The sequence below is a fragment of the Hermetia illucens genome, chromosome 6 (genome assembly GCF_905115235.1).
Source record: "Hermetia illucens chromosome 6, iHerIll2.2.curated.20191125, whole genome shotgun sequence".
Classification (NCBI taxonomy): domain Eukaryota; kingdom Metazoa; phylum Arthropoda; class Insecta; order Diptera; family Stratiomyidae; genus Hermetia; species Hermetia illucens.
This window is the reverse complement of record NC_051854.1, coordinates 96,322,488-96,336,062: the sequence shown is the minus strand read 5'-3', so window position 1 is coordinate 96,336,062 and position 13,575 is coordinate 96,322,488. Positions and strand designations below refer to the sequence as shown.

Here is a 13,575-nt window from a genome sequence, read left to right as displayed (position 1 = left end):
GTAAAAGCCGAACGAAACTGAAATTTCAGCAACTGAAGAGATGAAGACGAATCAACACGTCCAAAGAATAGCAGCGATTCTCGTGCGGGACGAACAAATTTAGGCGGTTGGCAGTGTGACGAAATTCACTTTCAGAGAAATGGTAGTAATGATAATTAGCCGGGACACCAAAATGATATAACAATGGGGCGAATATTTAATTTGGATAATTGTTAATAGATGGCCCCAATGCCAGTAAGGGGATCTTGTCAAAGGTGCTTCTGGAATGTTCCACGAGATATAAAAGGGCCGAAGGTCCGCCCAATCCAATTTTTTAAGTAAAACAGATCGCGTCGGTTATAAATACGCGTAGAAGTGTACCAGTTGAAGGAATTGTTCTATAATTAGTTATGCAGTATTGTTGTATAATTTAGTGTAAAATAAAAGCTTATATTAAAGTTATGGAACGGGTTTACGTAATAATATGTTATGAGAACTAATGTTTTTGAAATAATACCCAGGACGAGTTGGCTTGCTGGACTGATTGCTCATAGAAGGTGAAATAGTTTCATTATAAACTACATATAATAGATCAAAGTAAAGCGTAAACAAGCCATTACCATTCTTATCATATCCTTTGATTATATTCAAAGTTTACCTCTATTATCGTTACCTGTGAATTTTACTACCGACAACTAAGGGTAAACAATTTCGCATTCATTTGAAAACAGGTGTAGCAATATTTTGCTTATACCGTGAAGGAAGGCTCACAGGCTGATGAAGTTTTAAATTTTATCAATTTTTTGTTGAAAGCAAGGCATAAATATAGAAGGACTGCATTTATTTTTTGAAGGCTTAAAAATAGCATGTGTTGATACTCTGTTGCCCTTATATTTCCTTATATTAATGGGGAAACACACGATCATGATTTTTTTTCAGAAATCGTCTTAAAATTAAATAGGAGCTGAATTAAGCACTTACGTTCATCAGAAAAATTTCTTTGTATGTGAATGACAGAAACATTCATGTGTATTTTAATTAATGTTGATTGTGATATTTGAACGAAGCCCAGCATTTATGAAGGGAATAAATTGTTTCCGGAACATTGGCTCGCGTCTAAATAAAAAGTTACTAGTGGTCTCAATATATGTCATGTTGATTGATGATGATTGATGATCTAAACTGGTCCTGCTAAAATATGTGTTGATTGAAGACTGCATACGAAATTTTGATTGGAGGTGCACATGTTGATTGTTGATAATAAGGTGGTAGACATCCACAAGCAAACAGCAAAGCTATTCCATTGATGTTGATTTGTAATTATTTTTATGCATGTTGTTTAGAAGGAGCTTAAACAATTTCTCAGATCTTCCTATACACAGTTGATCGGTTGGGCTTGAGTTATCTTTTAAATTTAGTTATCATTTTTAAATTTGATAGGCTAATTGAAAGCTCTAACGGCTAATTAAAATATATTCTATTTGTATCTCGTATATATATATATATATATTTAAACGTTAAGTTTACTTTATCATCTTAACAAACAACTTATGTAAGTGACAACAACTTTCTAATGAATGAATTGACGTTACTCAATATTTCTACAAAAATTATCATCCGCACTGTCTTGTTGTGCCACGTAACTCAGCTCCATCATAGATACTGAGGTTATGCCGTCGAGAGTATTCATTTACGACGTATTGTCCTGCATATGTTTCAATTTGGAAGGAAAACCATTATATCGCAAAGAATGCAATGCGTTTTATAATTTGGGTCGGCTATGTTTTTTAAAAATTATATTATTTGAATGTATTTACCTTCCTCGATTCGTCGGGATGCTACATCTATATCCGCTCCAGCATCTTTTAATATCACATACATTAATGGCATCATTTCCCAAGGGTAATGAAATATCTCTAATAATTTTTGACAATAATCTAATGTGACTTCTGATCTAGGTTCTGAAAAAATAAGAACAAAAAGTTTTTGTGTCAGTTATTTTGTGAAGAAAATCTTGAAAATTTGGTTTAGTAGATAAGCATGGCATAGCAAGCCAATGACAATCTTTTAAGTTGCTTATGTAGAACGATAATAATGATTTGAGAAAAATGAAAGTGACAGCAGTTCGCTAAATTTATTACGTCGGCGAGTTTAGAGATCGAAAATGATCATTATTTTAACGGACCCATTCTCAGAAAGTACTCAACCGAAAAATCTGAAAAAAATCAGGAGGCTGCCACTAGATGGTGGCTGGGCTCCGAAATACCTTCCATACCGATATCTGTTCAAATAAAGTTAATAATAGTATATTACTATATTTTTTAGTAATTGGCTGCAAAACACCCCTTAAGTTCATCTTAGTACCACGAAATTTTGCAGGCTATAATATGAAGCGCGATCCTACCAAGTTTGGTAGAAATCGCACAACTACTCACAAAGTTATAATAGGTCAAATTGATCGCTTCCTTACAAATTCAAGACTATGAATGTCAATATCACCCGAAAGTGGATACTCTCACATAATATATGCGTATATTACGTGCTACGTACTTATCGGACAAATGCACACTCAAATGTCTTTATATAAGAAATACACAAAATCTTTTGTACTTGAAGCGTCCAGCTTCCGGTTTCCCGACTTGTTTATTGGATGAAAAATGGAATTTTTTCATACCAAAAACCAATAAATTGCTGGACAACATTTTATTTTTTTAATCTCGGCACAATTGTGGGTAATTTATTTATTTTTTTTTTTAATTTCAGGCACTTTGAAAGTCACAATCACTGTGGCAGTGGGAGATTTTTAGAGGCTTCGGAGATCGCGAATAGATGCATCTCCACTGAAATAAAATTTTTATTGTTTTTCTTCAAAGTTCCTACCATCATCGCGCGGTTTAGGCCTACCTTAATAAGGAGCTCTGGACATCCCGGTTTTGCGCCGAGGTCCACCAATTCGATATCCCTAGAAGCTGCCTGGTGCCTTGGCCTATGCCATCGTTCCATTTCCGGCATGGTCTGCCCCGTCTTCTTTTTCTACCAGAGATATTGCCTTTATAGACTTTTATCCATACATATTAAGTGACCCGCCCACCGGAACCTGTTGAGCCGGATTTTATCGTCATTATGTAGGCTACGAAATAGTCCATCCTCATTTGGGGGCCAAACATTTTTCGCAGGTTTCTTCTCTCGAACGCAGCCAAGAGTTCGTAATTTTTCTTGATAAGAACCAAACTCCCCGAGGAATACATGAGAACTGACAAGATCGTTGTCTTGTAAAGTAAGAGCTTTAACCCTTTCTGTAAGCTGAAATAGGCCCTATTGGCTGCCAACAACCTTGCGGGGATTTCATCGTCGTAGTTATTATCGTTTGCGACCCTAGATAGGAGAAAATTTCAACTCTCAAAGTTGTAGTCTATTAGCTTTGTTCTTCCCGTTTGACCAGTGCAGTTGGATGTTGTTGGTTGGTTGATTTTTGGTGCTGACCTTACCACCATATATTTTGCCGTCCCTTCATTGATATGCAGCCCACGATCTCGCGCCGCTCGCTCGATCTGGATGAAGGCACTTTGATGTCCCATAATGTCGATATCGTCAGCATAGGCCAGTAGTTAGGTGGACGTAAAGAGAATCGTACTCCCCAGATTTACCTCAGCTTCACGGATCACTTTTTCCAAGGCCAGGTTAAGGAGGACGTATGATAGGGCATCCCCTTGTCTTAGACCGTTATTGATGTCGAATGGTCTTGCGAGTGATTCTGCTGGTTTTATCTGGCCTCGCACATTGGCCACCTATGCTATCATAGGTGGCCTTAAAGTCGATGAAAAGATGGTGCCACTGATGTCCATACGCCAACAGTTTTTCCATAGCTTACCGTACAGAGAAAATCTGATCTGTTGCTGATTCCTGGAGTGAAGCCTCCGGTCAGGTTTTGGGCATATGGGGTTATCCGGAATACCAAGATAGCGGAGAATATCTTATAGATGGCACTTAGCAGCTCACCATACCCACGTTTTCTACAATCTTTATATGATAAAAAATAATCATAAAACCAAAAATGACCAACGGTTTCATCCAAAGCAGAGGCAACTCTTCAGACGCTGCCTCACCTCTGCTTTGGCAGGCGAGTTCCCCATTTGGTCCGGTCCACCATCATATGGATGCGGACTTAGGATCCCGCATATCCTAAACAACTACCCAGCGTCTAGTCTAGCTTAGACTAAAACTACTGGCGGTTTAGTTTAACATAATTCGCAACCTTGTCATGTTTTTGCGATGATATAAAGTAGCGATTTTCCACATGTTGCCACTTTCGGTCAATTCTTCGGCCTCACTTTCACCTTGATTTAGTTCCGCCGTTAATTTCCTAGTATAAATTCAATCCATTCAAAGCAAATGAGTTTTCTGCATCGCACATACTGAGTAAATCTACATTGATCATATATCGGAAATAGGGGCTGCTTCATCTTCTTTGATGTGAATTTCACGAATATTCACATCTTTAAATAAAGATGAATCTTGTTATACTCCAAAATCGATGAGCTCGATGTAACTCATGAGAAGTTTATTTTCATATATCCGATGAATGGTGAGTGGTAGAGTTATTTATACCCTTACAACTCCCAAGTACGCGTAGAAGTCTTGAAGCGTTATATTTTTCCGCATTAACTGCTTTTGCTGAGTATTTTCGTTGTATTTTTCATAGACAGCAATTGCCTTTTTATTGGTATGTCGAATAATTAGGTCCACCATTACTGCAGTAAACATTTTCTTAAATGTTTCGCTAATCGATAAAATTCCTGTAAAACATTTGTCTCTAAGGTAGTGGGCTTTCCCACCGTGACCTCTGAACAAGAAACCTACACAAGATAGCGTAAGTCAAAACTAAAGCAGGGCAAAAAACCTCGGCTTGGGTGTATGCGTTCTCCGCATAACTCACATGAATTTGAGCAATAAAACTCGGTTCAGGAGAAGCTTCCAAAAGGTGACATTTTTATCGTGATGAGTGATTTGAATACCAATGTGGGATCTGACAACACCTCGGTCGGACATGTTATGGGGCACCATGGCTTTGGTGACCGTAAAGGTAATGGTGGAGGTTCGTGGATTTCTGCAATTTCCCCCGCTCCCTCATTGGTAACACGCTTTTCGAGTACAGGGTCTGCTATAAGATCAATTGGGTTTCAACTGGTCGAAACTGTATGAGCAATCAGATCGACCACTTTGCAATCAGCACTAGATTTAACAGCTCCTGGATGTGCGTAACAAGAGAGCCGCTCATATCGGCCTCAGAAGAGATGACCATCTGATGGTCGCTTGAGTGTTGCGTTCATTATTTCTCGCAGGGTTGGGGAGCTGCGACCCCTTAAATTCAACATCGACCGCTTGTGCGACCCAGCTGTCGCTCGAAAGTGTAAAAGTGCTCTTTTCTCGGGCCCTGGACAGTTCGTTGGCCACGTCCCGAAAAGGCGTCATAAAATCTGACTGACTGCGAAGTCGTTGAAGCGGATCGATGAATGGAAGAGCCTAAAGGGCCGCGACTGATGGCGGGCGTGACGCGCTCGAACCCCGATACCGAGCGAAATCCCGAGCAGTTCAGCATAGTGTACGCCGTGACAAAAGAGATTTTGTTATTGCGTTCGCCAGGGAAGCGGAAGATGCCGCAGATCACAATGATTTCAGAACTGTATACCGCATCACGAAAGAGCTTGCATGTGATCGCCAATCTTTCGATGGTTCTGTGAAGGACGCTAGTGGTTGACTTCTCATCCATGATGATGGACAACTGAAGAGATCGAAAGAACACTCCATCAGGATCCTTACCGTATTGCATCCGATAAGGTTTGTCCTTTCGTGGATAGAATAGCTAGTCACCGTAACATGCGGGCACACGTTTTGAGTGTAACAATTGGAACAATCCCCCGCCTTCGCAAAGATAATAGCTCAAATAATCCCGGAACGCATCAAAGAATATCTCGAAAGCTTGATTGCTAGAGAGCAGAGTGGTTTCCGCTCGGGATCCTCCTACATCGACCATATCAACACCCTGCAGATCATTTTGGATTAGTGCGCGGAAGTTAAATTTTCGCTGCACCTGCTTTCGATAGCGTGAACAGGGTGTGTATCTAGAGTGCCCTACGGGGGAGAGGCGTTTCGGATTAACTAGTAGTTATTATCAGAACGACATATGATGGCGCAAAATGTCACGTGCTGCATCGAGGTAATATCTCGGATGTTGAGGCTCAAAACGGAGTTCGCCAAGGTTGCATCCTGTCACCGATATTATTTCTTCTTGTTATCGGTAACGTTCTTCATACTGTCTTATCCGGAGGACGTGGAGGAATTCAATGGACGATGACGCCTTTCCTCAGACACCTCGACTACGCTGATGACATCTGCTTGCTCTCTAACCAGGTTATGGACGTTAGCCAAATGGCTCTGGATTTGGCAAAAGAGGCCTGAAGATAAACACCAACAAAACCAAGGTTCTCAATATGACGGATCATCGTACTTTCTCTATCTGCATTAACGAGCAAAGCATCAAAAGCGTCGATCAATTTGTATACCTAGGAAGCGTGGTTTCTGTGGGCGGTGGCACCGAACTAGATGTTACCCGACGCATCAACAGCACTAGATGCGCGTTCGTTGCCCTGTTTAAAATTCAGAAATGCTGTGCTTTTGTTATTGCTGTGTTGTTATATGGGAGTATCACTTGGAAAGTGAACTCCACTGTTACGCAAAAGCTAGAAGCTCTCGTCAATACCTGTCTGCGTTGGCCTGACACTATCCGAAACGAACAATTTGGTCGGGACACAGGCTTGGCATTCGTATGCAATGTGGCAGTGGATAGGTGGCACATTAAGGAGGGGGCGGCAATTGCATTGCTGGCTATGCCACGCAGTGGATTCCACTCTCCCAAGATGACCGACGAGTGGGTCGCCCCAAGGACACTTGACGGAGAACAGTAGAGGAGGAGTGTCAGCGTCTCGGGAAGTGGTGGGGAGAGCTGCATTTCAGGTAACTGCGAGCGATGGCGCGTACCTGGGATTGACACACTATACTCCGCCAAGGGATGAAAAGCAACTATATATGAATTCATTGGTCACCTCGTTTTCTTCATCTACTGCGACAATTATTTAAGTAGCCTTATATAATTTTTTCAGGGTTATACGCCCGATTTGATACTTGATTTGAACATAGATTGTTTGACTATTGTTTCAACCACGTGCTTGCAACCAAATGCCATCATACAGCTATGGACGATACCCCGATGAAAACAAATATCATCATGTATCTTCCGCCCTTATCTGCTGCTTCGGCTTCAACTTCTTACCTTTTATCTTCGGCATCAGATCATGTCCAATTTCGGGATTAATATTTCAGTGATGTCTGTCACAATTTATTCGACCATATATATGTATGTAATATCACCTTAAGGGGGTCATCCCGTGAGTCGGGTTGGAGAAATAGATTTTTTTTTTGCATGAATTGTATCTATATATAGTGGAAAATATGTGGGCAAAGGGATTTTCCGATATTCCGAGTCCTTCAGAAATTACAGGGTTAAACAGGTAAGGAGTTTGCAGCCCCGGTTAGAGTACTCGATGAGAAAGAGCATCGAATCTTTTTTTACCTGAGCCTTATAAATTTGAAGACAGGTATAAATATAAAAAGATAAAAAAACAATCAATTGTCTAAACTTATTTGCTGGAATAAAAAGGATAATCCAACCTAGAGTGAGCACTGAAAGGCTTTCAAGCTTTACTCAGTTATATTTTGTTGTAAGTATTGTGCTGTTTGTGTGTTCAGTGATTTTTTTAAACGGATCGTACGAAGGGAGATCGCTTTAACGTTCAACGTTATGCTGGCACTAAAAAACAAGTATTTCATGGGAATCGATAGTTATCAGAGAAGAAAAAGGACTTCGCATCAACATCAGCAAAGAAACTTTTAGCAAGCATGAACATGGATGTTCCAATTGCGACAAGTTTTGTATATTGTATATTGGATTTTGCTGGAGTTTTCTCCGGTATTTCTGCAAATTTCTGCAAATAGTAAAATATACGTAGTAGTAAAAAAGGAATACGTAGGACATGTCGAGAAAAGAATGGGAACGCGACTTAGAAATGCAAAGAAGAATCACAAAGGCATTGGTGGAAAAGGGGCTGGAAAACTTACTGATAAGGACCTCACTACATTTTCTGGGCTAGCTATGTGTCGACACGCAAATTCGATAGAAGGAATGAAGCAAGAAATTTGGGAAACTTTCTTCCATAAATGTTCTACAGAAGAAAATCCTCAGCATCAAAATTGTCCAGCAGGCGAGGACAGTTGATGCAAATGGCGCAAAGCGGAAGCTAAAGGAGAACTGGATAGTTTTCACCACGAGAAGGCACCTTTGACTGAAGAAGTTCAAACAATCATCAAACCAATCTACGAAGCTTTGTCACGAGATGATCTCTTGAACAGACGTTTAGGAACAGAAACCCAGAATAACAATGAGTCGTTAAATGCATTGGTCTGAACTTTCGCTTCTATACACCTCCATTCTGGGGCCAAGGTCGTAGAAATAGCCACTTTTCGGGCTGTAATTATTATCAATGAAGGATTCAATAGCATTCTCAAAATCCTAGTGACAATGGGATGTCAAGTTGGTCACATATGTCAGGTTTATGCCGACCGCCGTAATGAAGCGCGAATTTGGCGGTCCGAACGACGATCGACTGACCTCACTAAAAGAGCCACAATTGACACGAGAGAGCAACAATCGGCCTTACAAGACTTTTTTGAAGAAACGGAGGGTGCTCTCTATGGACCAGGTATAGCAGATTAATGGTGAGCTAAAATTTTACTGTTGATAATCACATTTAAATTTTCAAATGCGTTTTTCTCGAAACTGCATCTTGAAAATCGGCTGCCACCATAGCTCAAAATCTATCCAACCAAATTCTTTGAAATTTTCACGGCTTCTTTAGTACATATTCCTACGGTCCGCAAACTGGGATAATTGTAATCGGACGGGTAGTTTTTTTTTTTATTCATAAAAAAAGTCATAAAAAAACACCAAAATCCAAAAAATTAAGTTTAAAAGCCCACCAAAAATTTACCTTTTAATATTTTCTAATTATCCTAGTTTGCGGACCGTGGAATATTGTCCACATTAAAATGCCGTTTAGTTTTTTCCCTCAGATGAGCACAGCGCCCTCTAGCGTGGCAGCAGAAAAACACCTTTTTTGGAGATGGGTGCATAAATTAACACCTATTCCGAAAATTAGCTATAAAATCAATTGAAATAATAAAAACTTGTTGTTTCTTTTTCGTTGGTGTGGGTATTTATTCTTGCAAATACCGATATTTCGGAAACCACTTGTTCCCTTCATCAGTTTCAAACTTGTTTGCACTGATGAAGGGAACAAGTGGTTCCCGAAATATCGGTATTTGCAAGAATAAATTCAAACTTGCTTGCACTGATGAAGGGAAGAAGTGGTTCCCGAAATATCGGTATTTGCAAGAATGAATACCCACACCAACGAAAAAGAAACAACAAGTTTTCATTATTTCAATTAATTAATCGTTGGAAACACCGCATAATTTCACTCTGATATGAAATCAAGCTGACAAATTTATCACATATACTAGAGATATCAATAAACATATGGTGAAAAAATCACTTTTCTATCTTTAAATAATTTTTCAAAAAAAAGCAAAAAAAACGGCCTTCGCACGGGATGACCCCCTTAAATAGAATACCAGAATTAGTATGAAGTTGTACTTCTGGATACATACGCAGCCAAGAGTTCATAATTTTTGTTTGCTAATTTAAATGTGAAAGATGTAGAGTTTCCAGGTTTCTAACAATTATAAATATTTTCCCATCAACATATAACAGATTTAGTTGTTTACAAACAATTTTTTTCTTCGGCTTTAATGTGCAAAAAAAGCAATCAAAAATCTTGTGTGGGCAAAGCTACGTTGGATCGAAACTTCGAAAATCTCATTATAGAGCTGAGTTGCTTGGATTGATCGCCCGGCCAATGTCTGATACTAAATGATTCGCTTTCAATCTCCTCTGCCACATTGGTTATTCCCAGTGATCCGGTAGAGTAATTATACTACCTCATGAGGCCGGACATATTTCTTAGTTATTAACCGAGTGGAATAAAAATGATAGCAGCTAAATGGAAACCAAGTTATAAAGTTGAGCAACGAACTGAAAACCTGCACAAGAGATCCCATTACTGAAGGGAGTGGTAAAGAAGAGGGAAGAGAATAGGAATTGTGAAAACATAAAAACAGACTTTAATGGCGTTACCAACGACCAATCGTTGCTGGCACACAGGCACTAAGAAAGTTGAAATTTGAGCTGCCCAGGGCATTAGTTGATGGACGCGGTGAATGCGAATAGGTGCAGATAACTTGACGACTCGATTCGCTTCGAGTACGGGAAAAGCCCCTCTTTAGAGCCAAACAAAATTTAATATTGATGGCGGACTCAAAATCGGCTTCCTTATGACAATTCCAGTAATGATTTCAAGTTTATGAGAAAATACTCTACCTAGAGATGGTTGCCTTTTCTACCTGGATTTTCGGTAATCATGCATCATATATGTAATACATTTACCTGAGAAAATAATGCGGTTAAAGCACATTGCATAAGCGTTATGTAATACTCAGACGTTACAATGTCGCGCACTAGGACTCAGTTATTTCCCTAAAGACGGTTTGATGTTTACAAGGAATACAAACAATTGGGCTCGAGCACATAAGAGATAGGATACCACTGGGCTAGTATGCATCAACACCTATCAAAAAGGTCGTTACTAAGATTTTTTCTTTTGTGTTTGTTGTTGATTTTTCACATCTTAACGAAAAGGGCGGAGCTACAGAGCTATTGGCTGCAATCATTATCCCTCCTTCGAGTGCACTCGGAGATGAAGCAGGCCCGAGTTCGGCCTCGTAAAATGCACTCAACTCCGCTACATTCATGTTAGGGGCGAAACTGGGAACTGACGATGGCGAATAAGCAGTCGTTTACGGCGTGCAAAATCGGCAAAGCAAAGTCAATGCGCATAACTGCCTCCCAACTGCTCAATGCACATAACGACGTCTCTATGCTTGCTTTAGTTTTTCCCATTTTCCCGTTTTCCACACTTTGCACGGCCCCCCGGAGGAAAGAACAACCGAAGAGGTGGTTTTACAACGCTGATGTGCTGTGGGCTTGATGGTGATTCCGTGAAGTCGAAACTCATCCCAGCCGGATCATGGGAAAGAATGAAGTCGTAAAATAATGCAGAATGCACTTTGGAGAGCGCATAAAGCCATTTCTCGAGTCTCAACTGAAAACTTTCACGTGTAATTACCTTTTCGGGCTTGTGGATAGCAAGCAGTCATCGCGCGGGGGTTGGTTGCACTACGAATCCCCGGGAAATTGATTTAGAATCAGCCTGGCCGAAGTTGATATCTTTCTATATAAAAATAATGTTAAATTGGGGAAAAAGTGCAAACCGCTCTAATACGGAAATATAAATTAATTCAGCATGGATGATTCGTGGACTGAGCAGACTGTCGGTGATAGTCAGGTGTCAGCCACACAACCTAGGAAGGTGCTCCTTCAGATAGAGTAAAAATAAATGATTCAAGTATGTATTTAATAGTCACTAATAGGATGCTTCCATAGGACTAGGTTTGACACAATTTCCCATTAACGTTAAAATATATCTGCATGATAAAATCCCCTTCCGTGAATTACGGGGAATCCCCTTTTGTAATGTAACCGATTGAGTAGTGTTTCTACTTCTAAACGGAGATCTGCCAGGATATTAGTTGAATATATATATGACAGTAGGCTGGAATTTGTAGAAAACGGACGTTTCTACAAATTAATATTATTACCAAAAAGAATTTAAAATTTAAATTAAATTTTATTAATAGTATAAAAAGATATTTATATTACTGAATTAATACAATATAATTTTAAACTTAATTTAAACTGGCTTACTTTTGATTTGTTATTTAAGTAACTTTTCCCCCCGGAAAATTTTCTCAAAAAAAATCGTTTTCTTTGATGTCTGTGTTGTTGACGGGAACGCCGACGGGCGGCGGGCTAGACTGGCCCCCCAACATAAGGCCTAGGGGCACTCGGATCGGTCATGGAGTCCGTAACGAGGAGGATCCAGACTTCAAAGGAGCCAAAGTAAGGATAGTCAACCATTAAAGAAGAAATGGCGACCTGGCAAAGACACTCGAAGACCTTAAAAATCAAATGTCATCATTGATAAAGAAAAATGGAAAGCTTACGGAGTAGCTAATTGCTGGGGAAGCTGACGGTACGAGTGACAGTGACACCGGTAGTAGTGGGAACGTCCCAGAAGAGGGACCTACTCAGGCTGGTTTCAGTAGTGACAAGTGCAGCAATGTTAGCGCTGAAGAGGGAAAAAAGGGGTAGGTTTTTGCTCTATGTATCAAACAAATTAAAGAAGAAAAACAAAAATGAAGAAAAAATGACAACTAATGAAAAGTATGACACAAGTGGGGCTGAAAATTCAAAAAAATGGTCCAACCGGGGCCACAAGTAGCCCCCAAATTAAGAAAAGGGGGAAAGGTTGCCCCTCATTAATGTATATGAATTAGGTGGTAGAGATTTACTCACTCTACTTAATGGGAGCGCTTGAATTTTTCTTATCAAAAAGACGGGGGTCGAGAGAGTTCAAATCAAATGTAAAAAAATAGCGGATTACAAGAAAACACGGGAGGTCCTCGAGCGAGTAAAGGCTCCTCACTTCATCTACACTCCAAAGGATGAGAAGGTACAAAATTTCTTTCTGAAAGGCTTGGATGTGGAGGAAGAGCCCGATGAGGTACTAAAAATGCTCCGGGAGACGGGAAATGAGATCAAGTTCCTCTCAGTGTTACGTTTTAGGACGATGAGATCCGTTTTGGAGAAACGAATTCAGCAGCGTGCAGATAAGCCCGGAGAGTCGGGGAAACGATCTGATTGGCATCAGGTCGCTTAATTACCAGGGAATTTGTTTTAAACACCTACTGAGAGGCGAAATAGCCCAGTGCCGAAGATGCCAGTGCTATGGTCACTCAGTGGTGAAAGCCTTCTTTATATCAAGGAGGCAAGCTATGGTCGGCGCGTTCTGGTTGAGGCCCAGAAGGCGTCCGATTTGAGCACGAGGAGTGCATTCTCAACGGAGCCTTTGAGTCATTTGGCGAATTGAAATTGAAGTGAATGATTGGAGTTACAGTGCCCGTCGATGATGACTTTCGTGATGCGGAGGATGAAAGGATCGAGATAGGCCTGTAACTATGGGGATTTAGAGGATTCTGATTCTTTTATGGGGTAGAAACTATCCGAGCACTCTTCCAATCTGTTAGGAAGTGGACGTTGATGAGGCATTGTTTGATGATGGAGGACATGATGGGAGTAATGTTAGGGACGCGTTTCTTGAAGACGATGGAGGAAATTTTGCCAAGTCTTGCCGATTTTTTGTTTTTTGAGGAGACAATGGACGCCCTGACGGGGTCTTGACTGACAAAGTGAAGGGAAGGATATTTTCGCGCTGATTTGGGTAGGCGAGAGCTTGAGTGAAGGGA

At 40.3% G+C, this 13,575-nt stretch overlaps 1 protein-coding gene across 8 annotated transcripts in view; it reads right to left on the bottom strand.

Annotated features, from left to right (window-relative positions):
* The window catches only part of LOC119658725 (protein doublesex), a 320,120-nt gene that overhangs the window by 93,257 nt on the left and 213,288 nt on the right, over nt 1–13,575 (bottom strand). For 7 of the 8 annotated variants that reach the window (XM_038066381.1, XM_038066382.1, XM_038066383.1 and 4 more), the window contains one exon: nt 1,797–1,940. In XM_038066381.1, the coding sequence (XP_037922309.1) occupies nt 1,797–1,940 (144 nt within the window). Of the gene's footprint in view, nt 1–960; nt 1,685–1,796; nt 1,941–13,575 lie in introns of all 8 variants that reach the window. The other variant, XM_038066388.1, reaches the window with a different exon arrangement.